The sequence below is a fragment of the Symphalangus syndactylus genome, chromosome 7 (assembly GCF_028878055.3).
Source record: "Symphalangus syndactylus isolate Jambi chromosome 7, NHGRI_mSymSyn1-v2.1_pri, whole genome shotgun sequence".
Taxonomy (NCBI): Eukaryota; Metazoa; Chordata; class Mammalia; order Primates; family Hylobatidae; genus Symphalangus; species Symphalangus syndactylus.
Genome location: NC_072429.2, coordinates 49,293,348 through 49,319,779, shown reverse-complemented (window position 1 = coordinate 49,319,779; position 26,432 = coordinate 49,293,348). Strand labels below are relative to the sequence as shown.

Here is a 26,432-nt window from a genome sequence, read left to right as displayed (position 1 = left end):
CCAAGATGTGGAATCAAGCTAAATGTCCATCAACAGATGAATGCATAAAGAAACTGTGCCATACATATTTAGTAGAATACTATTTAGCCTTAAAAAAGAAGGAAATCCTGTCATCTGTGACAATATGGATGAACCTGGAGGACACTACGTTAAGTGAAATAAGCAGGGCACAAAAGGACAAATAACATACAATCTCACTCATATGTGGAATCTAAAAAAGTTAAACTCTTAGAAGTAGAGAATAGAATGGTGGTTACCAAGGGATAGGGGAAGGGGTTGGCTGGGAAGATGTTGATCAAATGATATGAAATTTCAGTGAGATGGGAGAAATACCTTCATGAGATTTATAGTACAACATGGTGACTATAGTTAATAACAATGTATTATATTCTTGAAAATAGTTAAGAGAATGGATTTTAAGTGTTCTTACCACAAAAAAATAAGTACATGATGTAATACATATGTTAATTAGCTAAATTTAGCCATCCGCAATGTATCTATATTTCAAAACCTCATGTTGTACAGGATAAATGCATATAACTTTTGTCAATTAAAAAATTAATTAGTGGCCGGGCGTGGTGGCTCATGTCTGTAATCCCAGCACTTTGGGAGGCCGAGGCTAGCAGATCACAAAGTTAGGAGATTGAGACCATCCTGGCTAACACGGTGAAACGCTGTCTCTACTAAAAATACAAAAAAAAAAAAAAAATTAGCCGGGCGTGGTGGCAGGCACCTGTAGTCCCAGCTATTTGGAAGGCTGAGGCAGGAGCGTGGTGGCAGGCACCTGTAGTCCCAGCTATTTGGAAGGCTGAGGCAGGAGAATGGCGTGAACCCAGGAGGCGGAGCTTGCAGTGAGCCGAGATTGCACCACTGCACTCCAGCCTGGGCAACAGAGCAAGACTCTGTCTCAAAAAAATAATAATAATTAATTAGTTAAAAAATTATCTTCCAAAGATACTGCTAAGAAAATGAAAATATAAGGCACAGGTTGGGAGAAAATATTTGCACAATATATATCTTATTAAAGACTTGTATCCAGAATATATAAAGAATGTTTACAACTCAATAAGGAAACAATAACCCAATTTTTCAAATGGGCAAAATATTTTAACAGACACTTCACCAAAGAAGAAATATGGGTGGCAAATAAGCACATGAGAAAATCTCAACAGCATAGTGATTAGGTATTAGATGCATATTAAAACCATAGTGAGATACTGCCACATACCTACTAGAATGGCTAAACTTTTTAAAAATAGATAATGTCAAGTAGTAGCAGGACTGCAGAATAACTGAAACTCATATATTGCTGGTGGAAATGCATAATAGTATAGCCATTTTAAAAAACAGTTTAGCAATTTCTTATAAAGTTAAACATATACTTACCATACAACCCAGCAATCCTACTCCTAGGTATTTACCCAAGAGAAATTAAAACATATGTCCACACAAAGATCTGTAAGTGAAATCACAGCAGCTTTATTTGTAACAGCCAAAAACTGGATACCCAAATGTCCACCAACTGGTGAATGAATAAATTATGGTCCATCCATACAATGTAATGTTACTTAGTGATAAAAAGGAATGAGCTCCTGATACATGCAACAACAGGGATGAATCTCAAATGCATTATGGTAAGAAAAAGAAGCCAAGCTCAAAGGACTACATACAGCATGATTCCATTTATATGACACTCTAGAAAAGGCAAAACCATAGGGACAGAAATCAGATCAGTAGTTGTCAGAGGCTAGGGGTAGAAGAAGAGGATTGACTACAAAGCAGCACATGGGAAATTTCTGTAGTGATTAAAATATTCTATGTTTTGATTGGGATGGTGTTTACATGACTGTGCATTTGTAAAAACTTATCACATTGTATCTCTAAAAAGTGTGAATTTTACTGCATATAAATTATTATACCTCAACTAATCTAAAAGAAAATAATCTCTTTAAACCGCTATCAAAACCTCAAAGCTGTTTCTCAGGAAGCAGTTTGGTGTAAAAGGAAAAGCATGGACTTTGGAGTGAGACAGACCAAACCCCAGCTCTGCACTTAGCCAGTACTTAACTGGGCAAATTTCTTAACCTCTCTGAGTAATCTCAGTAGGGATATGAATAGTACAGACTTATTACTGTGATGATTTATTATGACAGTACACGATCTGATAATCCCTAAGTGATCGTTTCCCTCAGCATACTCCATTCATTCTTCAAGCCCTCAGTAGGGATCCCCTCACTAATTTAAGTGCTTAAACAATGGTGATGAGAGTATAGTTTAAGAAGCAGGTTAGACAACATAACCTTAAATCATTCAAGGATTAAATACAGGAGAACAATGAGACAAAGAGTAGTGAGGTCTTCTTTATTTCTTTCTTTAACAGATTCTAAGGAAGTCATGGTTCCAGTTGCCTGCAGAAGGCCCAGGAATCTAAATGTTTTCATTCAGAAAATAAATGTTTCTTAAGGAGTAGGGATGACAGAAGGATGGCTTTGACCTCCTGAAACAAGGGGTAGCCTCTTTCTCAACTATAGATTCAATCCCTGGGATGGAACAGGGGTGATGGTAGAGCAGCTCTCAGCATGCTTAGTCTAGGCTCAGGCACAAACTGGGCTTTAATTTTAAAACTTTTTATGGGTATATGTGGTAAGAGCCAGACATGGAGTCCAGAAAAGGAGAGGTCACTAGGTATGGTTTCTACACAAAAAAGTTGGGCCAGTGCTGAACCATTCCCTTAGCTTAGGCAAAGATGTCATTCTTCTGATATCATAGAGGATGAGAACCAGTTTCCAAAGGGAAATGTCACAGACAGAAGACCAGCTGGAAACCCAGGGAAGTAAAAAGGCTAAATAAAAAGCAGCGCACTTAGAATCAACATTCTCAAGACATGAAGCTTGTGGAAATTTAGATCATAATAAAGATAGTATTCAAACCAATGGGGGAAGAGGGGAATTAATGAATACAATAAACTTGAGACCAACTGGCTCATCATTTGCAATACCAGTAAAACTGAATCCCTGCCCTCACTCCTTACACACAAAAAATAATTCTAAGTGCATCAAAGATTCAAATGTAAAATAAAAATTATAAAGGTACTTGAAGAAAACATGGGGACATTATTTAAATAATTTCAGAGTATGGAAAATATTTCTAAATATGACACAAAACCCAAGCTATAAAGCAAAAGATAGATCAATTTGACTCCTTAAAAATTGGGGTTTTTTTGGACTAAAAAATTAGTATAAACAAGAGGCAAATTGCAAACTAAGAAAAAACATATTTGAAATACATACATTCAAAGGCCTAACCTCTTTAATGTACAAAGAGCCTTTAGAAACTATAAATAAGGCCAGGCACAGTGGCTCACACCTATAATCCTAGCATTTTGGGAGGCCAAGCGGGGTGGACTGCTTGAGCTCAGGAGTTCGAGACCAGCCTAGGCAATAGGCAAAAACCTGTCTCTACAAAAAAGTTAAAAGAAAAAAAATTAGCTGGGTGTGGTGGCACACACCTGCAGTCCCAGTTACTTGGGAGGCTGAGGTGGGAGGATCGCTTGAGCTTGGAAGGTGGAAGCTGAAGTGAGCTGAGATCACTCCACTGCACTCTGGCCTGAGTAGAAGAACAAGACACTGCCTCAAGAAAAAAAAAAAAAAAAGGAATAAAAAATATTAATAAAAAAATACAATCTAATAGAAAAATGAGCTGGGACATGAACAGAGAATTCTCCAAAATAGAAATACAAATGCCAATAATCATATGAAATCAAGATTAATCTCACTCCCAATGAAAGAAATACGAACTCAAACAAGATGCCATCTTTTAAAGGATACTTGACACAGAAATGTTTACAATACAAAAAAAAAAGGGAAATTACTGCAAAACCCATCAGTAGAGGACTGTCCATAATATGTACATAATAGTGCATAAGTACAATTAAACACCATGTACCATTACAATTTAAATGCTGATTTCACCTATACTGATAATATTAAAAGCAATCTGTACCTCATGGCTGCATGGGGGGAAAATAGTTCAACCTGGATAGCAATACACTGTACATTTGTATCTATCTGTGAAAAAGTGCAAAGACACATGTCTGAAAGAAAATTTTCCAAATAATAGCAGATTTTTTACCCTAGGAGACATTTCAAGTGACTTTTACTTAATTTCAAAATTGTAGTATCCTTTTAATAATCTACAATAAGCACATATGTCTATAATTAAAGAAAGCTAAGTTTTCATTTTGAAAAATATGAAGAAGTTTCAATGCAATATTTCAACCAAACAAAACAAAAGGCATCAACCTGCAGTAAGACCAATGTCCAGCCAGACCAAGGCCTTGCCTTGCGGCTGTGCCTTCTTCTAACCTGCACTAGGCAACATGAGGCCAACACGCAAGTATGCACTCTCAGGTTTACAAAGGTGAAGCCAGGTGCAGGATGGTATGGGTTCAGAGAACAGGTTTGGAGAGTAATAAAGACTCAGTTCAAATGCTGGTTCTACCACATTAGCTGTGTTGACCTTGGGGTAGTAAATTAACTTCTCTGAACCTCAGTTTCCTCCTTTATAAAACTAGGATAACTATCTCTACCTTGTAGGGTTGTTGAAAAGATTAAATAAGATATTCAAGTGATAACCTCAGCACTCAGTAAAGGTTAGCTGCTTGTATTATTATCTGGGACACTAAGACATTTGTTCACATTGCAACCAATGTATTCCCCATGATGCAAGGTCAAGGAGCAGAGGGGAAAGAAGGCCCTGCAAACCTCAGAGAATTCCAACCCCTGGTCTTGGAAAACAACATGCCTCTAGCCACTGTGAAACCTTCCTGGAAGAAGCAGGCAGGGAGGATGGCAGCCAGCTGGAAAGAGGAGGAGGTGGGCAAAGCAAGGGCCTAAATAATTTCCTGGTGCTGCCTACTGTGTCATCAATGAGACAACATGACCCACTCCTCTCCTCCCACCTTTCCTCCTGGGTTGACTGATTCCTTCCCCCAGACATCAGCATGTTAGACTCCTAAAATGACTACTTTGGCGCCACACCAGACAGGACTTTAGGGATCGAATGGAGCATCCTTCATTCTATAGATAAGGAGCCTGAGGGTCAGAGAGGAAAGAAGACTCGCAGGGAACCAAAGCAGCCAGCACACACCATAAACTCTAGGTCTCTAGATCATGGGGTCCCCTCCTATGTCTTCCTTCCCTTTCCCTGGCTGCTCCCTCACAAATCCTCATTTCTCCCATTTCCTTCCTCTGCTTCATGACCTGTCAAACTCCTCAATTTGACAGGGTCCCTTTTCTTAGAACCCCTTTTCTTCTCTGTGGCAGCCCTAATTGTCCTTTATGTCCTTCCCTGAGTGGGGGAAAGAAACAGACTAGGACTATTCTGACTCAAAGAATGGCCTAGAAAGAGGACTACTATGGCCATCACTAAGTGAAACCAACATAGCCATTCCTCTGCTTCCAACAGAAATAGAGCACAAGCCATGGTGTGAAATGAGAAGTCAGGGTGGGGGTGAGAGGGAGCTCTGAGTTATTCTCAAACTTCCCTGATGACACTGGAGGTTACCTTGAAACTCTTAGGAAAGGAAGACCCCAGAAGAGAGAGGTACCAGCAGATTCAAGAGGAACCAGCAGACTCCATCTCCTAGGTTGTAAATGCAACCAAGATGCAGGGCAGCTATGGGTGAGGAAAGACTTGGAGGCAGGAGTGGAAGGCCACTTTCCCAGGGCACAGTCCTGACTCTTGGCGGCGATTGGGCTGGGGCTTACCTTGGGAAGGCTGACTGGAGTCCTGGGCTTGGTCCTTGGGTTCTTAATCAATAGCCTCTGATCCAGAGGGAGCAGATGGTATTTCATGGCCTCAATGAGGAAGTCTTTACAGGTGTTGTTATTCTTTATCAAAGCTTCTTCTTCAACCGTCTAGAGGTAATAATCCACAGGTGATCCTGGAGCAGAGCTCAGCCACATTTCCCAAGCTTTCACCCTGGGCTCAGTCATTCCTGCACTCCCACACTCATTCATTCCTTCACCACATCATCTCAGACCCAAAGAGTTACAACTTACTGCTCACCTCCTGCATTTTAAGAGCACAATGGGATAAGGGATCAAGCTCTGGCATTAGACCAGATCCACTACTTAACATCTCTGATCCTCAGTTTCCTCATCTGTAAAATGGGCATATTAAAGGTATCTACAACCTCACTAGCTTTGTTTGTTTTGAGGCTTAAATGAGTTTATGCAAAAAAAAGACAAGTAGCCATCCTGAAAGCCTCTAACCACATTTCTCCTGATTTGAATGCATTATAATGTTTAGGGTAAACAGACATCTGAAAGGAGGAGTGAGGGGAAAGAGGAAAGGGTGTGGGAGCCATCAGCCAACCTTTGGAGGCATTGAGTAAAATAAGCTTGTCAAGGAGAAAGATTCATATTCGTTGTCTTATAGTGAAAGTCTCAGGGCAGAAAATAGGCCAGTGAGGCTCCTTCTAACAGAGTAACAACATCAGAGCAGAAAAATTATCCTGCACAAAGTCCCACCTATTGACCTCACCTAGGACTCCATCTAAGCTGAGGCTCTGGCTTCTTCACCTCTTATTCCAGAGCTTAGGACCTAAGCAGGTGCTCAGCAAATGTAAGCCTAACGGTTTCATGAGCAAGACCAAGCATGAAGCCATTCTGGTGCTCTAACTCTCAAATCCCCACCTTTTGGCCCAGGTCAGATCACTGTGTGTCATATCTGGAATGGGTACTGTGCCCTTCTGAGGCTGCTTTGTGTTAGGAAAGATCAATTCCTAACTGCAGGAAAGATCAATTCCATTCAACAGCTAACACTGATTGGATGTCTCCTGGTTGGGCAGCCCTGTGCTAGTCCCCAGGAAAAAAATGATGAACAAGACAAAATTTCTGACCCTGAAGAATTCAAGTCCAGTCAGAGAATGAGAAGGGCCTCCCACCTCAATTATCTCAGCCCTCAAGTCAGTGATGCACAAGGCATGACTGAGCCTCTCCTGGGTCCCCATCTGTCACTAGGAATGAAAGCATCGCCAGGGCCATCACCTGCTGGGCAGCATTGGAGCTGGCAGGGAAAAAAGGACGGCAAGAGAAGGCCTCTGTGTACCTCTGACCACCTCCCTCCCCAGAGACAGTCCCCAAGAACTGTTTTCCTTGGAAGGTTTTTTTTCCCCTCCCAGTAAGGAACTAAGCCAGCTTGAGACAAATCATAAACTTCTAGGGTCAATTACAAAATATAAAGGGTGGGAGAGGATGCCTAAAAAAGCTTGGAAGGAACGAGAAATGCATGAGCAGCTATTTCTCCAGAAGAACTTACTCAGCTTGAATTAAAAGTTCTCCTGGAAAGTTAGTGCTTCATGGGTACAAGAGTTTCAATTTTGGGGGTGATGACAAAGTTTTGGAAATCTTTATAGTAATGGTTGTAGTGAATTGTGAATGTAATGAATGCCTTTAAATTGTACACTTAAAATGGTTAAAATAACAAAGTTTATGTTATATACATTTTATCACAACATATTATACATTTAGTACAATATTTTAAAATGCTGAGTAAAAGCCTAATAAATGCTACCTTTTGTGAAAGAAAAAAAAACCTTCCCCAGAAGTCAGGCAGTGTTGGTGGAGGTCTGCCCAGGGCTTTCCCTTCCTCCTCCTCCTCCTCCTCCACCACCATCAGCCATCCCAGCAATTACACTCATTTGAAGTTTCAAAGTCAAATGAATGTTAATGAAACATCCTCTTCCAGAGGTGTTCACTCTGAAAGGCCTGATAAAAGGCCTTTCTGAAAAAAGGGCGAAGGGAGGAGTCCCACACAACAGTTCTCATGCCCATTGCCTCCGACCCCCTTCTTTTCCAGATCTGAACTCTACTTTGGCATAATAACCCAGGAGCTGTTTCCTAATGGTGATGTTTGTTAAGTTTCAGTTGTGGATGCCTGATGGAGTTTGTGACCAAGAGTCTCTAAGGCTACTTTAGCTTTCTCTGGAACCCAGGTCCCCAGGTCGCCAACCCTCCCTGTGGAAGCGAGACTATACTGGAGTCCAGGTGCCTCCTCCACCTCCTCCACCTCCAGCCAGCTTCCCACAGGACAGTGGGAGGTTTGACTGACACTGGATGCTCAGGCAGGTTCACTCCCTCTGCTTAGGGGACCTTTTCTACAGGAAAGATAAGCTGCCACCAGGTGGCAGTGGTACCACCCAAAGTAGCATGCATGCCCCATTTAAGAGCTTGCAAGCATATCCCTCAGCACCTGAGAAGGCTGAAGTACGGCGATTCAGGGAACATTTCACTGACCCCTCATACCTGCAATCTACAAGTGTTACCAGCAGAGGAGTTTACGAGTGCTCGTGAGGATACTGTGTCACCGGCTACTAAGAATCACAGCAGTGGTCACAAAGACTACAGAGTAAGATCAGTAACATTCACTGAACACTATCATAGGCCTTACATGGATTATCTCATTTTATTGTTTATCCCCAAACAATCCTATGAAGGCAAGCGCCATTTTTTCCAGATAAGAAAACTGAGGTTTAAAAAGGTTAAGTATGTACCCAGTATTATATGGCTGGAAAGTAACAAGAGCTGGGCTGCTGGGCTGCTAGGCTGCTAAACCTCCTCTTTATCCTTGCATCATACCTTCCCTTCGTCCAGAGACTCCTTGGAGACAACTGAGGGCTAGCCTGTTGTCTCAATGTTTTGTTTTGTTCATATATTTTAAGGTTTATTCTCTGCTTATAAAAGTGTCTAATGCCATTTACTATATAAAATAAGTCAGGTAATGGGCAAGCAGAAAAGAGCGTATCAATGGTGGCGGCTAGCTTAGCGGAAGAACTATGCACTTCAGAGCCAGACTGACATGGATTTGAATCCTGAGCCTCCCTAAGGCTGGTGACCCCCGATAAATCCCAACCTCCATAAGCCTCAAGGCCTACATGTGTGAAAAAGGAGTTACAATCTTTGCCCCTCAGGGTTATTATAAGGATTAAATGAGAAAACATATGGCACCATAAGGGAACCCCATAATTCTTAATTTTTCTTTCCTTTTCAGAGGAAGTGGAAGTACTCTGTATTCTAGGCACCGTTTTTACAGTCTTGAATTTGGCTTCAAGCTGCCTAAAACTAAGACAAAAAGGGAACATAGAAACATTGTGGACATGACCCTTCTTGCTTCAGTCCTCTTCAACAAAGACAGCTAACTTTCATGGAACATTTGTTACCCCAGGCTCCACATGAAACAGCTGACTTGCATACTCTACTCCTTTAGCCCTCACAACAACCCTGCTGGGCTCTACTATCTGTTCTATGGAAGAAAAACTGAGGCTTGAAGAGGTTAAATAAAAATCCAAAACTAATAAGCAGCAGAGCAGAGACTGAAACCTAAGTGTCCTATTTTCAAGCCCATGCTCTTAAACTTCACAACACCTAACACTTAACCCAGTGGGCTGGTTCCCTCAGCACATACAGAAGACCCACTAAACCCCCCAACTACTCCATCCAACCAGGATTGCCCATTGCTATTCCTAGAGGCCTGGGTGAACACAGAAGTGCTTGGCTCTTCATACAACACTCACTTGGACTAGGTAGTCCCTAGGTAAGAGAGGAAGTCGGACATGTTCCATCAGCTTTGCCATGTGCTCTAAACGGGTTTCTTTCTCATAATTGATCCATGAGATCACAGCTTCAAACACCTATAAAGAAAAGCAACATGGGCAACTTCAGTAAAGAGACAAAAGCTTTCAAACAACCCTCAATCTGTAAAAAAAAGGAGAAAAAGTTACGAGTCATCCACAAAGGTGTTTAATTAATCTGAGACTCATATTTAAAATAAAAACAGAAAGGGTTTGTTTACTTGCTGGCCTCAAAGAGTGATCACACACACACTCTACACACACACACACACACACACACGCACACAAAGGACAAATCTGCTATCCCAAATGTAGAATCATCATGGCTCATTCTAAAATAAAAACCAGTTCCAATAGTTTTTTAAGGGTAAACATATAGAGCAGTAACTGTGAATCAAATTTATAGAGGCTGCTCAGGAAGATCAGACCCTGGGGGCAATGTCGTCATCTCCCCATGCTCCTCTTTCCTCACTCATGTCCCGTGTAAAGTTAATGCAGAATAAAAACAGTAAGAATGCCCTCTGCCCAAAGCTGGCTGTGATGGTCAATGTGACACTGAATGAAAAGGAATGGCAAACATTTCTTCTTGAGGAGAGATTTCATTTCTATGCAAATCAAAACTGGAGGGCTTACAACCAAAAAGGCAGACCTATACTTTGGATGTTCACTCTACTCAAGGATTCCAAATTCAAACCCTGTGCCACCAGATACACACAGGCAGATAAAATTCAACGTTGGAGGGGCCATGGGGAAACCAGCAGTGTCTGTAAAAATTTCATTAATAATGATTTTTAAGAGGGGAGGGAAGTATTGGCAATATCGATCAAAATTTTAAATGTGCATACTCGTTGACTTTAAAAATACCACTTCTAGAGCTCTAGCCTATACTCACATCAGTGTAAGAGAATAGAATATGTGCTCCAAGATTTTTGCTGCAGCATGGTTGTAAAGGGATAAAAAAAATGAAACAACCTAAAGTCCACTAATGTAAAAATTACTAAAGGAGTATCCATACCATTAGATACAGTTATCCCTCAGTATCCTTGAGCACTAGTTTTTTTTCGTTTTGTTTTGTTTTTTTGTTTTTTTGGTTCTTACTCTGTCGCATAGGCTGGAGTGCAGTGGCACGATCTTGGCTCACTGCAACCTCCACCTCCTGGGTTCAAGTGATTCTCCCATCTCATCCTCCCTAGTAGTTGGGATTAAAGGTGTGCACCACTACACCCAGCTAATTTTTGTATTTTTAGTAGAGATGGGGTTTCAACATATTGGCCAGGCTGGTCTCCAACTCCTGGCCTCAAGTGATCTGCCTGCCTCAGCCTCTCAAAGTGTTGGGATTACAAGTGAGAGCCACCATGCCCAGCCCCAGGGCACTGGTTCTACGACCACCCACAGATACCAACATCTGCCAATGCTCAAGTCTCTTACATAAAATGGCATAGTATTTGCATATAACCTCCCCACATCCTCCCATATACTTTAAATCATCCTCCTATATACTTTAAATACTTTAAATATATATATTTAAAGTATATAAATAATAAATATACTTTAAATAATTATATAAGATTGCTTATAATACCTAATATAACACCCATACATCACTTCATGCAAGTGGATTCGATGTAGTACTTGGTGTTGCAGCAAATTCAAATTTGGCTTTTTGGAACTTTATGCAATTTTTTTCTTCTGAATATTTTCTTAGTTGAATCCATGGATATGGAACTCATGGATACAGAGTGCCAACTCTATTTTCAGCTATTAAAAAGAATAAAGCAAACATCTTCTTATACGTGATTAAAGAAGATATGTCAAAAAGAGCCAGTTGGATGGGGCTTTCAATGCCAATATTTGGGACAATTTAAATATCAATGAGAATAATGAAGAAATCAGATCAGTGCTGCCTCTTTAAGGGGAAGCAGGGCCAGGGAATGGCTGAAAAAGGTTCAAAGGAAACTTTTTGTGGTTTAGGGTGGGCATTACATGGGCATATACATTTGTCAAAACTAACCAAATTGTGTATTTAATATCCATATACTTCAATATAAAATATTCTTAATTTTTTTAAAAAATTATAATATGGCCAGATATGGTGGCTCACACCTATAATCCCAACATTTTGGGAGGCCAAGGCAGGCAGATTGCTTGAGCCCAGGAGTTCAAGACCGGCCTGGGCAACATGGCAAAACCCTATCTCTACAAGATACAAAAATTAGCCAGGCATGGTGGTGCATGCCTATAGTCCCAGCTACTAGTGAGGTTGAGGTGGGATGTTTGCTTGAGCCCGGGAGGTCGAGGCTACAGTGTGCCATGAGTGTACCACTGTACTCCAACCTGGGAGACAAAGTGAGACCCTGTCTCAAAAAATAAAAATAAATAAATAAAAATAATTCATGAGCCCATATGGATACTAAAAAAGTGTAAGGTCTCTTCTATCCAAAAAAAAAAAAAATTGCCTGTAAAAGGAATGATGGAATTAGAAAAACAACATTTTTGCAATACCACCAATGTAATAACTGATTGAACAAAGATCACCAATGGATGCTAAAATCAAAAGTTGTTAAAGGCCAGGTGCAGTGGCTTAAACCTGTAATCTCAGCACTTTGGGAGGCCAAGATGGGAGCCCAGGAGTTTGAGACCAGCCTGAGAAACTTAGCAAGACCCCATCTCTACAAAAAAAAAAAAAAAAATCAGTCAGGCATGGTGGCACGTGTCTGTAGTCCCAGCTGCTTGAGAGGCTGAGGCAGGAGGATCACCTGGTCCCAGGAGGTGGAAGCTGCAGTGAGCTGTAACCATGCCACTGCACTCCAGCCTGGGCAACATGGCAAGAGCCTATCTTTAAAATAATAATAATAATAAAGTTGTTGGATGGGGAAATATTCACAATTTTCAAAGAATCACCCAACAGATTACATACTATTTACGTGGAGAGAAAATATCCTCAAATGGAGAGATCTGATAGACAACACCTTAAACAAGGGACCAAATTTACCACCACCCATAAGAGGACAAACTTATATTCCTGATTGTGACTTAATTGAAAAGACACAATATCTCCTAAGTACAGTTCTTCCTAAAATATTAATATATAAACTGAATCTTACGGTGAGGAAACGATCAGACAACTCTATGTTTGCAACATTCTACAGGACGGCTGGCCTGGATTTTCAAAGTTGTTAATATTATGGAAGACAAAAAAAGGTAGGGAGACGGTTCTAGATTAGAGAGATTTATAGACAAGGCAACTAAATGCGGTGCATAAACCTTAATTAGATTACGGCTCTAAAAGAAATAGCCATAAATGACTTTTGGGGGGCTATTAGGAAAATGTGAATATCCACTATATGTTAGATAATATTGCTAGATCAACATTAAATTTCATTGGTATGATAATTGGTTTTATGGCTAGAAAAGAGAATTTCCTCGTTCTTAAGAGATACATGCTAAAATATTTAGGGGTGAAGTGTCATAATGTCTGCAATTTACTATCAAATGATTCAGCAAAATGAAAGATTAAGTCTAGAGAGATAAAGTAAATGAAGCAAAATGTTAATGGTGAGTTTAAGTAAAGACTACGTAAATGTTCTTTCTTTCAAACCTACAGTAGGTTTTTAATTTTTCAGAATAAGAAGTGTAAGACAGAAGAAAAGAAATTCTAAGGAAAAAAACTACAACAAAATTTACAGGATGGCAGGAAGTTGAAATGAAAGCTTTATCTGCCAGGAGGAAAAAAGGACTCCAATTTTTCTTAACCTAAGTACATTTTTTTTGTGCTAATATGTTAATGTGCTTTTCCCCTAAAACACTTGGCCCTGTTTCCTAATTATATACTTAAGTCAGGTTGGACATAACTTGAATTTGGCAAGGAAAGGAAAGGGAAGGGGAAAGGGGAAGGGAAAGGGAAAGGAAGCGAAGGGAGCAGAAAAGGAAAGGAGTAGTATGTATGTATAGTTTGCTCCTATTTCTATATCAAATAACCTATATGTGTACAAACATAAGCACATACACCATAGAAATCCTTGTCTAGTTCATTTTTTATTAGGAACTCTTATCGAGCTATGTCCCTCACCCTCACAGCATTGTTTGAATGACTATGTTTCTTCCACTAGCCCTTAAGATCCATGAGAGACCTTGTCTTATTTGCTGGCACCTAACACAAACTCAAATACTTTTTAAATGAATGAATGGAAAATGATTTCAGAATAAGCATGGAAGGAGATGTGTGGAAGCTGCCCAGGCTGGAGCAGAGAGCAGGGCTGGGGAACAGGGGGTTGGAATCTTGGCGGGTAAGGCAGAGTCAAAGGCAGATAAAGTCTGCCTTTGCTGGGTTAGGTGATGGGCAGCCACAACCCCATTCTGCCTTGTATGTGGTTGGTTAGCCACACCTCTTTCTACTCCCCTTCATTAGACTGTGAGCCTATGCAGAGTGAGAAGCGTACCAGCTCCGCCTCTGTACGCCATCCCCCAATGCTACCTAGCACAACACAAGGTAACTGATTGGCAAAGCTTTGCTGAAGAATGAACTACAAGCCCTTAAGCGGGTAGCATTTGTTGATTGCATTCTTCCCTATCAACCAGCTTAATTTTTGTTATAAAAACAAAAAAGCAAGCTGAATCTACCAAAGTCGATATTTAACCTTATCTTTATTTTTGGCTTCACTTGTGTGACTGGTTCCACTTAGTCGTACTGTTTACCTACTCAGCTATGAAAGCCACAGCATTCGGCAACAACAGTGACCTTCTCAGCAGCTAGAGAAGGCCACATATTTTTTTCATTCAGACTTCATGCTTGAAAAATAAACAAGCAAATAAACTTCCAACTTGCTTTAGCTTTCAATGTACCCAAAGTGGTTCCCAATAACCCTTCCCACCAAGGGACTCTCCATAAACGTCGCCTCCCCAAATTCTCAAGATAACCCAATGATTAAATACTCTTAAGCCTTATTAAAAGACTTGCCTGAGTTGCAGAACTAAAAAGAAGCAAAGCCAGCTCTGCTTGGTTACATACAAAACCAACTTCAGTGCTCATGCTCTAAATCCATTATTCTTAGCTGACTCTCAAATATCTAATAGGTCTAATAGCAGGGGGGTTGCAAACTTCTGCCCACAGGCCAAATCCAGCCTGCCACCTGTTTTGGTAAATAAAATTATGTTGGAAGGCAGCCACACTCATCGTTTACGTATTGTCTGTGGCTGCTTTCACATTACAGTAGCAGAGTTGAGAAGCCATGACACATAAAGCCTAAAATATTTACTATCTGGCCCTTCCTAGAAAAGGTTTGTCAACCCCTGGTCTATAAAATCTAAGCAGAGACTATAGATTCAATCATAGGATAGGGTGATATCTACTTAGTTACTACTTTTTGTGATGAAATAATCAGCTGCTCATAGGTACACTTAGGGTTTCACTTTTTAAACAGAGAAATAGCCCCATTTCCTCACTGACTAATGTCCTAGAACCAATTTCTTGCATGCTACAAGACTGTCATGTGGAAAGGAGTTGGAGAAAATCAGATTCCATAGCTCCCAGCTCACCACACTTCAGATGTAAGCACAGGTCTTGGCCAGAGAATACCAGATGAATCCAGTCCTTCCACTCCATCCCTCTGGACAGACAGGCAGCCAAGCTAGGCTGGACTTGCACGCCCCAAGGAAAATGAGGAGTCCTGGGCACTTTTCCCTGCTTTCAAAATGTGTTTTGAAGATCAAGAAGGACTCAAGTTAAAAAGGCAGGGCACTGATTTGGCAAGGGGAGAAGTTCAATTGGGAACAATTCTCAGCAAAACATAGGAAGAAGGGAAAGAAGCTAATTTTGACAATATCAGGGAAAAAAAACTAGGTTCCTAAACATGGACCTGGTTTGTTACTTGATCTGAGAAGAACTAAGTTTATTAATAACAACAAGCATAGTGCTAGGCATTTTACACATATGATCTCATTTAATCCACCAACAATCTCTGTGAAGTAGGTGTCACTGCTCACACTTTACAGATGAGGAAACAGCCTGAGAGAGGTTAGCCAGCTGTACAAGGTCACGCTGCCAGGAAGAATAGATCTGATGTGAACTCACCTCTAACTCCAAAAACCCATGCTCAAACATTATGCAATTTGCATCTCAGAGACACAATTAATTTTAAAAACCTAGGCCAGGCAAGGTGGCTCACACCTGTAATCCCAGTACTGTGGGAGGCCGAGGAGGCCAAGGTAGGTGGATCACGAAGTCAAGAGATTGAGACCATCCTGGCCAACACGGCAAAACTCCATCTCTACTAAAAACACAAAAATTAGCCAGGCGTGGTGGCGCATGCCTGTAGTCCCCAGCTACTCAGGAGGCTGAGGCAGGAAAATCGCTTGAACCCAGGAGGCGCAGGTTGCAGTGAGCCGAGATCACATCGCTGCACTCCAGCCTGGCATCAGAGAGAGACTCTGTCTCAAAACAAACAAACAAAAAAAACCCTGGGCAGACTGTTGAGTTGGGAAACTAACTTCCTAAACCTATAACCCTAATTACAATGCTCCACGCCCTCCTGGGACACCTCCCCTAGGTCTCCTATTCCTTTCCCAGGGATTGAGGCAATACCATTTACCAAATCTCCTGCCATGCTTTTAAATCAAGAAGATAGTGCTTCTAGACAAAAGAATGATTCTGTTGGATTCCTGTTTTTGTTTCTTAAATGAAAGCTTAACAAGACTTGTGTTAACCGTACTCTCACCTCATTGCCACACACAACTCCAGGGACAACTGGGAGCAGTGGTGTGCGGCAATTGGAGCTAACTGTGCACGTCTCTTCCTAACTCCACATTTAGTGACATTACGCTGGTAGTTGAAGTCAGCCTTGATGAAAATATTTACACCATGGAAATCAGCAAATGAATCAACAGATGAATCAGGGCTTTTAGAATGTTTTTTAGCGAGCCAGTTGTTAAACATTTACCAGCACACCACTGACTGAGCGATGTCCTGGTCTGAAGGCTCCCTAGAAACCTACCCAGTTGAATTCTTCTTTCTGACCATACCATCACCCTTTCACACAACACTTAAAAGCTCTTTCTTGTAGTTGCTTCATTTCAGATTCACAAGGACCCTGTGAAACTGCTAGTCATTTGCAAAGGAGAAAGTAAGGCAGAGAGAGACGAAGTCGTTTGCCTGACATTACCCAACAAATTAGTGAGAAGACAGCAATTAGAACCACTGATTTCAATCCACACTTTCACAGCACACTGCACATTTCCTTCATACCACATCTCTCACTTTATAGCTATATATTTATTTGTGCACATATTTAATAAAATCTCTCTTCTCTATGTGATTATAAGTTCTGCAAAGGCAGGTATCTTGTTTTTATCTGTTTGCCAGTGTCTCTCCTGTGACTAATATGCTACCTGCCACACAGAGAAATATTTCTTAATAGGATGAATAAATTAATAAAAGCATGAATGAATGTATGTATGGTTCTCTTCCTACAGCAGCACACTGCCAGATATCTGACTTCAGATAACCAAAAATGATGAAAAAATTAAAACGGTAACATCATTTGCCTGGAAATTGTTCTTCAGCTTTCTATTACTAGCCAGTAAAAAAGACTTTCACTATGAGTCCACAAAGAATAAGAAAAGGACTGAAGCACAATGGTTTGATAGAAACATCTACAAGCTGAGAGACTTCAGTGGCACTAATCCTAACCATGAGTGCGGGATGACAAAGGGATGGAGAATGTCGGCCAGTCAGTATGGTAGACTGAGCTGCTTTGGAAGGAATCTTTCCCTGTAGCTCTAAACACGTGAAAATGATGTATTACAGAAAAAATAAAGATTTGAGCCATATGCAAAAGCAAGAAGAAAATGCCTGAGTGTTTTAAATAAGAAGGAATTCAATCCGGGCAGCTGAGTGGAAGTTGAAGCTAAAATGTCTCACAGAGACAATTCAGATATGGGCTTTAATTGAGGACTGGTGTCCCACTGGGTAGGGCGTCTAGGCCACAGGCTCCTGTGGACAGATTTGCCCCAGCTGTAAAACTAAGACTCGATGAACTCTGCCCATGTGCTATGAGTAAGGGGAAGGAAGCTCGCCATCTCCTGTGGGCTGAGGAATGCAGTGGGGTGGGAGGCAAGGGAGAGGGGAAAGGCAGGGAGTAAAATCTACATCTTTAAGAAACCCAACCCCTAGATTCATGCCACATAAAAATTTAGAGTTTGAACTGACATCACCCAGGTGGTATGGGAAATATCTAAGATAATATCTAATACAAAAACTGCTTCCTAAACCAGTAAACCTACCCTATAGGGTCCACAGCCCAGGGCAACCTAGATTCCCAGGATATGACATCCTCTGAACATGAAGTCACAATCAAAAAATTATAATTCATTTTGGAAATGAATTACCAAAAGACATATCAAAGATGCAAAAAATAGTAGAATATCTGAGACAATCAATGAAATGTGGCTTGAAGACTCTTCTCTATAATGTGTTCCTAAGGATACTAGATGGGGGAGATATTCTGTAGTAAAGGGGCTCAGGGGCCAAATGAGCCTAAGAAACACATCATACTGTATCCTCAAATACCCCTTAAAGGTTCACAAAGCTCATTACCATATAAAAGCTCTGATAAGTCCTGTAGTAAAGAAACCTGGTTACTTTGTTCAGCCAGTGTCTCCTAAGTGTATCTGACCTAAGAATGCTTAAAAAAAAAAAAAAAAAAAAAAAAAAAAAAAAAAACCTGGCCGGGTGCCGTGGCTCACGCCTGTAATCTCAGCACTTTGGGAGGCTGAGGCGGGCGGATCATGAGGTCAGGAGTTCAAGACCAGCTTGACCAACATGATGAAACCCCGTCTCTACTAAAAATACAAAAAAAAAAAAAAAAAAAGCCAGAAGTGGTGGCAGGCACCTGTAATCCCAGCTACTGAGGAGGCTGAGGCAGGAGAAACGCTTGAACCTGGGAAGCAGAGGTTGCAGTGAGCCGAGATTGTGCCACTGCACTCCAGCCTGGGCGACAGAGCAAGACTCCATCTCAAAAAAAAAAAAAACCCAAACACCTATAAACATATTGTAATACTGTGTCTTTATGGGATACAGTTAGGCAAATACTGACCTCAAGAAGAAAGCTCTCACTCCTTAAATCTCTTCACAGACTCCTACCCCATTCCCAGCCTCATCTCCCACCATTCTCCATTGAAGATCCTTGATTCTCAACACAGAAGTTACTTTTCTCCCCAAGTACAAGCTATTCCAAACTTTCAAGTCTTTAGTAGGAATAGTCATATTCCTCCAACCTAAATGGCTTTCCAAAATTCTACTCTCATTCTCCAAAGTTTAGCTCAAAGACTCTCTTTTCCATGATGTCTTTCCTATACAACAACCTGGAATAAAATATTCCAGGTGCTTTCCTTGAACTATAATTATAAGCAATTATTTCTCTTGGCCACATACTATGGACACATGTTTTCAGTCCATCTGCCCACCAGACTATGAGCCCCTGAATGGTAATGACTAGCTGTCACTCATCTCTGTACCCCTCATCAGGGTGGGAGTGCATTAATAAAGACTGGGGCTTGGGAGGCAGACACACACAGCTTCACGTCATGGAGCTATCTACTGTTAATGAGCTGTGTCACCTCTCTGAACCTTAGTTTCTTCATCTGCAAAATGAAGACAATAATCTCTGCCTTGCAACTTGTGAGGATTAGAAATGATGTTCTGAATGTCATGCTGGACAGGAAAAAATCAGACACAAAAGCACACACGCACCATTGTTCAATTTATATAAGCTTCCAAAACGGGTAAAACTCACCTAAGGTGTGAGAAGCCAAGAAGGTAGGTGCCCTTCCCAGGGTAGGGGGTAACTGGAACCGGGTTCTGGGGTTTGTTTCTTGACCTGGGTGCTAGTTATGTGGGTGTTTTACCTTGTAAAAAGTTTAGTTGTATACTTTATTTGTTTACTTCTCCATGAACTTACTTCAATACAAACTTCCTGTTTAAAAAAAAATGATTTGTGAAACATACCTGAAGAACACTGGTTGGTCATGGTAGATTTGGGGGCACGGTGCTGTCGTATTCTATGCATGGGTGGTTATTGAATTCCACCATCCAAAGGAGAACAGTAAAAGGAGTAACTCCAAAGTAGGGTGTTAACAGATCACTGTTGGCAAGCTGAGAAGCTGGCAACTCTGATAACCTCAGAGTAAGGCAGGGCTGCCAACAGCTCGGCCTAGGCAGCAGGGTACACCTGCTCAGTCACCTAGCAATGCCTCCACAGCAATCATGCAAGCCCAGTCCACCGGCCGAGGCTCTCCAGCCTGCCTCCCACAGCCTGCCTCCCACAACCACCTGGCTGGAAAGGCAAGGAATTCAGACAGAAGGGCATGGAACACCAATGATCCTGGGAGACAAGGGCCCAGTCTGTCCCAAGAAATAAGATATCAGAATTTGGTCTCTAAAATGCAGTTTAAGGAGACAACAGCACATTTTAAAATGTGATAATGCAAAGAGAAAGTAACCTATAGTTCTTATTCCAGAACATAGTTAACACTAATTTTTTAAAGGGACTTAATAAATTTCTTCCTGATCGGTATCTAAAATGCAGGCCATTTCCCTGTTAAGACTCACTCAGAGGTGTCTCTGAAAAGCCTCAATAGTGTTTCATAAGAAGGCATGAGATCTTCAGATGGAGACATATATTTACCAGCTAGGAAAGCCAAGATTCAAAGAAGTCCAGTAACTTGCTAGGTCCCACAGCAATTCAACGGCAAAACTGCACTCGAACTCAGGAGTCATATCTCTTTCCTTAGAGTGGATTTGTCCCAGAAGGTTATTTATTCTGCCCCTGGGTCACTGGGTCACTGAGGATATTCATGGCCAGAGCTGAACTTTGTGTCTCAAAGGGAAATACAATAAACATGCTGTCAGCTCACAGGCTTAGCCCTAACCCCTCAACACCCAACATGTGGGAGAATCAGATGCCTTGCTTTAATCTTCTTGCCTCTATCCTCAGGGTAGTGGAGTGTCTGATAGATGCACCTGACAGCAATAACTTATGCATACCCTGAGAATGACTCTATGGTCTAAGAAGAATGTGTGTTCAGTGTTCCAAGCTAAGGAATCAAGAACCTGGAGATTCATTCCTTATCTATGAGGAACATCTGAACCCCAGCCCATCCTGGGAAATGCAGGCCATATAGGGGATTGAGGCCCATTGTTTTGTGTTAAATGAAGGTTGCCAGGTGAAGGTCACCAGCAGGAGGGTGTTAAGTGAAAATGCTATATAAACTGCATGCATTTTACAAGCAGTTGCAATTTCCTGTCCAGCCTGCCACCACTAGACAGCCCTGTAAGTGCCCTCAATAAACCCTATGTCCTGTCCGCTGCCTCTGGGCCTCTTCTTCAACCTCTTGAACATGATGCCTTACCTACTAAAGTTAATAGGGGTCTTGGATGACATGAGGAAGGGGAAGGTCCTACACAATGAACTAGTGATTTTGTGTGACTCCTATCACATCCATTTGACCTCTCTCAATAACAAGAATTCTAAAATAAAAACCAAATGAAAGAAAAACAAGAGCAAAAATGGCAAGGATTCATGCCCTCCCCTACCCTCTAATTCCCCTATCTGTCCTTACTCTCTAGAAAACTGTTAAAATTATTCCCATAACCTCAGCTGGCTCAGTGCAGACTCCAGCCCCAGTGTACCTCGATCCCTTAGGGGACATCTGCTGAGTCCTTCCATGGCACCTCCTGGGGCACTGAGTCAGGCACTGTGTGTGATACAAAGATGACTAAGCTACCCTCACAGCCCTCAAGGCAATTGAAAGCAGTAGAGGAGATAAGGAATAGGCAAAAGCAAGTGATGTTGGAAGAACAGTCTCTGAGCTCTGGGAGGGGCCCAGGCAGGGCTGGGGACACTGGGGAGCATGAGGTCACAACCACTCTCTGACCCTGCTAGGCACTAGGGCCCCGGGTCACGCCAACAGCCCAGACCAATATGGGCACTGGGAAGACTTCCCCTTAAGAAAGGCCCCAGTCAACAGTTATGACTACTACTAGGAGCAGTACTAGTAGTAATAACCATAATAATAGCAGCAATAACAACAGTATCTTACAGTAATGAACACTTCCTATATTCTAAGCATTTTTCATATATCATCCCATTTAATCCTCATAACAACCTTGCTACCTATACTACCATTACTCACCTTTTACAGATGAGAAAACTGAGCCATAGGGAGGTTCTTTTATTCCTTCTTTCAACAGCTATTTTTTTAGTGTCTACCATGAACCTGATACCACTCCAGCAGCAATAAGCAGACAGACAAAATTCCTGTCTATCTACTTGTATATGGTACATACATTCTTGTGGGAGATAAATAACTTGCCCAGGGTTCTCAGCTTGTTTAAGTAGGGAAGTCAAGATTCAAACTGAGCCCCTCTGACTGTAGAACTTATACTTGCAAACTTCCAAGATGAAAGCTGCCTGTTACTTACACTCATCATTAATAGTAAAATATTACATTTCCTCTATTTTAAGGTGCATGTATTTTTTACATGTTGATGTCTGAAATCCGGCTTCATTTTATAATATATGTTCAAAGAAATCTGTGGGTTGCACGCAGAGTAAGTCATAATTGCTGTTATGCTGTTAAGTGTGGATTTAGCGGAACACAAGTTATTTGATTACCAACCCAGTTGGGTTTTCTGCAACTGTTAACATTATATGCAGTTGAATTTTAACTTAAGATCCCTAATATTACTTCAAATACATTTTAAAATTCCACTATAAAACAGTATTGAAAGGAAAGGTTATTATGCATGCAAGAGATTGCTTATAACACACAATGTAATTAAAGGGTGTAGAAATCACTAAATCTCCTGGAGCAGACACAGAATTTTCAAAGCCTAAAGGACTAGCATTACAATGAAAAACATCTAATTGTCAGAAGCTTCCAGCTATTTAACTTCCAGCAAGACATGATGAATTATGGAGAAGTAAAACTATGAGGTTAGCCAAAGAGAAAATGTAGACCAAGCCCCACTATTTTTTGATAAACCTCAAAATTACACTGCCAACCTTAAAGGTACTAAAGGGATCAAGATCATGAGTAATCTGCTTTATGAAAAGCAGCACATAATTCTGAAGTTACATATAAGTTCCAAGAAGCAGATATGAAATAGAACTTCGTTAATGTGAAAAATACCTATACTCTAAACTCTGGCTATACAGAAAGAGCAACTCATATGTAAGCATATGAATTATTGAGCAACACTGCAAACAATTTTTAAGTGTATACATTTAAAGTCATGTTTCTTTGTTTCTGGAAAGATAATTAACTCAATGGCATATTTTACCATTATCAATGGCAAAATTGGTATCATTATCATTATTAATGGTGCCTAAAAACAGATGATTGTGGCAATTACAATGACAACTGCCGTTTATGGAGTGCCTGACAAACACTATATTTGGTATTTTATATCCATTATCTCTAAGCCTCATGACAACTCTACAGAGAAGGGACTCAGAATTCCCATTTTAAATTTAAGGAAACTAAGGTTCAAAGAGACTAGTGATTTCTCAAGGTCATACAGCCAGAAAGCAGACTAGAACTAGGTTTGCCTGCGTCCAAAGCCCAAGTGGTTTCCAGGGCACTATAATGCATCTCCCTGTTAACAATCCACCCCTACTCCCACCCAGACACAGCAAGCACAGATTAGCCTTCACGTGCAGAAAACTTTCTATGATCTCAAGAGCAAGATGGGCCAGCATGAATTCAAAGTAACGGGGTCCCCCAACTCTCAACACACATATCCCAAGATGATTCAAATCCTGCTGCTTATATGAGTGCTTCCATTTTCTCACTCTACACTTAGAACATGCTCAAGGGGGCCCCAAATTGACCAACTGTCTCAACATTCACATAGCCAATCAACTGACTGGTTCATCGCTTCCAATTGTGCCAATTTGACAGCAAAATCCAGAGCAGACAGTAAATATGCTTGGTAAGAAGGAAGGGTATCCTCTCAGTTTCTGACTTTAAGGCAGGAAGGGTCCTATGCACACATATGTATTCAAGGAAGCTGAGGCCTCCCTGAGCCTAAGGGAGAGTCCAGTTTATTGTGCCAGTCACCTTCTGGGGATCCATTACTAATCTCAGGGAAGCCCACAGTTTTAACGAACGACTGTTTTTCTTCTTGATTAAACTTTTCCAGGATGGCAGGCAGGGGTTTGTGAATTTTACCCCATTCTCTGGACAAGTGAATACAATTTCATCTCAGATATAAAATCCTTTTCAATGTTTCTCCTGAAATATTCCCTCAAGAAAGAGCCTCAAGCTTGGATGCAAAGAGTGAACTAAGACATTCAAAAAACATTTATTGAGCATCTCTGAGGATACAGAAAGGAATAAGATGTAGTCCCTAACATCAAGGAACTCAGCTGAATGTGGGAGGAGGATCAGCTCAGAACTAACTATGTACAATGAAAAGGAGAACAAGGTGAGTGTTATCCTGAAACACAGGGAAGGAAGGGATTAATTCCAGGTGCAGGGTAAATAATAAACTGGGCTAATACTGATTGAACAACTACTAGGCACCAAGGACTATACCAGGCATTTTACATATATTATCCCAATTAATTGCCCTGTAGAATATGTTCTAATACTATTATCCTCACTTTATAAAATGAGGAAACAAAGGAGAGGCAAAGTACCTCACCCAAGGTCACATAACTAATTTGTAAATAAATACTGGAGCTGAGATTTGGACCTGCTGGCCAATACTGAGGCTTATGTTATTTTCACTATAGTAGACTACATCTACTGGTATACAGAAATTTTTCCTGGTAGAAAAGGAATCTGAATCTGCTTCCTCTTCTGTAATGCGGGGACAATAGTAATAATGCCTGCTTCACAGGGCTATGGTAGAGGCAGAATGAGCCCAAGATCATAAAGCACTTAGCATAGTGTTTGGCAAACTGTAAGTGTTCAGTAAACAGTGGCAGCTTTGTCATCATGATCATCACTGTTATTTCTTCTCTAAAGAGTCTAGAATGTAGTGGTCATGAGCCAGAAAGCCTTTTTTTAATTTTTATTTTTAAAGGGATTTAAAAGAAAAAAAAAGCTGTTTTTCTCTGAAAGAAAAGACAAGACTGGCCAGGCATGGTGGCTCACACCTGTCATCCCAGCATTTTGGGAGACTGAGGCAGGCAAGGTCAGGAGTTCGAGACCAGTCTGGTCAACATAGTGAAACCCTGTCTCTACTGAAAATACAAAAAATTAGCTGGGCGTGGTGGTGGGTGCCTATAATCCCAGCTACTCAGGAGGCTGAGGCAGGGGAATCACTTGAACCTGGGAGGCAGAGGTTGCAGTGAGCCGAGATCACACCATTGCACTCCAGCCTGGGTGACAGAACAAGACTCCATCTCAAAAAGGAAGGAAGGAAGGAAGGAAGGAAGGAAGGAAGGAAGGAAGGAAGGAAGGAAGGAAGGAAGGAAGGGAGGGAGGGAGGGAGGGAGGGAGGGAGGGAGGGAGGGAGGATGAAATGAAGGAAGGAAGGAAGGAAGGAAGGAAGGAAGGAAGGAAGGAAGGAAGGGGAAAAGAAAAGATCTCACCAAACCACAAGTCCTTCCCATGACCACCTGACGAGTGAAGTTCCCATTTCCCCAATGAGCTATGTCATACCTTCTCTTCTGAAGAAACAGTCAGCTTGTCGCTGGATATCAAGCTGCACACCTGGTCCAGACTCAGGCTAAGAAATTCTTCTCCTAGCATCACCTCTGGAAAGTGCTGCTCTGTTCCAAAAAGAAAAAAAAAAAAAAAAGCAGAAGTTAAGAAAACAAAGTTGTAACACACTTCTGCCCTTCCATGACAATCTGTGGGATTCACAGTAGAGTCCTGGAGCAGGCGAGGGGGGCCATGGAGGGAAAGGGAGTGAAACAAAGACAGAGACATCATGGCTGGAGGGAAATTTGCCTTTTAATTCAGCAGTGATGACATCACCCACTATGATCCTCTGTCCTGAACATCAACACAGACAAAAATGGGGCAGACAGATCTGAGTTTGTATTTTTTCCATGCTCCATGAGATTAATAATAGCATTGCAGAAAAGCCTCACTGGGACCTGCCTCCATAATTGAGCTCATTTCCCCTCAGAGTGCAAGCTGGTAGAGTTGGAGACAGTGCACCCTGAAGCTCAGCCAAACAAAAATGGGTCAGAACTGCTGTGTGTCTGAGAGGTCTCTGGGGGTTCTTATAGGAAGTCAACACTAGAAGGTCAGAAGATGGGATCATCCTTTCTTGCTCAAAGTCAAGCCTACTATTGTGAGTCTCTGGTTCATGAGGAGGCCCAACTAAGCATTCATCCAGGTGTAGTGGCAACAAGGTGACCCCACCACCCCTAGGAACAGTCCAGGGAGCCAGGCCTATGGAACTGTAAGACAGAGGGGAATCTGGTGACAACTAGAATAAGATAAAACCCACAGGTCTAAGATCCACAAAAGGGAAATGCCAGGGACAATTCCTACCCTGATATTTTTCGAGGCTATCATCCTGCTATTAGAGAATTATATTCACTGAAATGTCATCTACTTCAGAAGGAAGGAGCCTAGGTTCAAATCCTGGCTTTGCCATTTATGATTATGTTTTTGGGCCAATGGCATCATTACTATGTTGCCCAGGCTGGTTGTGATCTCCTAGGCTCAAGTGATCCTCCTGCCTCAGCCTCCTGAATAGCTGGGACTATAGACACAAGCCACTGCACCTGACTTCATCAACTTCATAAAAATCAAACAAAGAATTTAAGATTTAAATCAT

At 41.3% G+C, this 26,432-nt stretch overlaps 1 protein-coding gene across 9 annotated transcripts in view; it reads right to left on the bottom strand.

Annotated features, from left to right (window-relative positions):
* Window positions 1-26,432, bottom strand: part of KLHL3 (kelch like family member 3) — a 275,134-nt gene that overhangs the window by 36,982 nt on the left and 211,720 nt on the right. For 8 of the 9 annotated variants that reach the window (XM_063642807.1, XM_055286143.2, XM_063642806.1 and 5 more), the window contains 3 exons: window positions 25,301-25,410; window positions 9,578-9,694; window positions 5,769-5,918 (listed from right to left, as the gene is read on the bottom strand). In XM_063642807.1, coding sequence (XP_063498877.1) covers window positions 5,769-5,918; window positions 9,578-9,694; window positions 25,301-25,410 — 377 coding nt within the window. The remainder of the gene's footprint in view (window positions 1-5,768; window positions 5,919-9,577; window positions 9,695-25,300; window positions 25,411-26,432) is intronic. The other variant, XM_055286146.2, reaches the window with a different exon arrangement.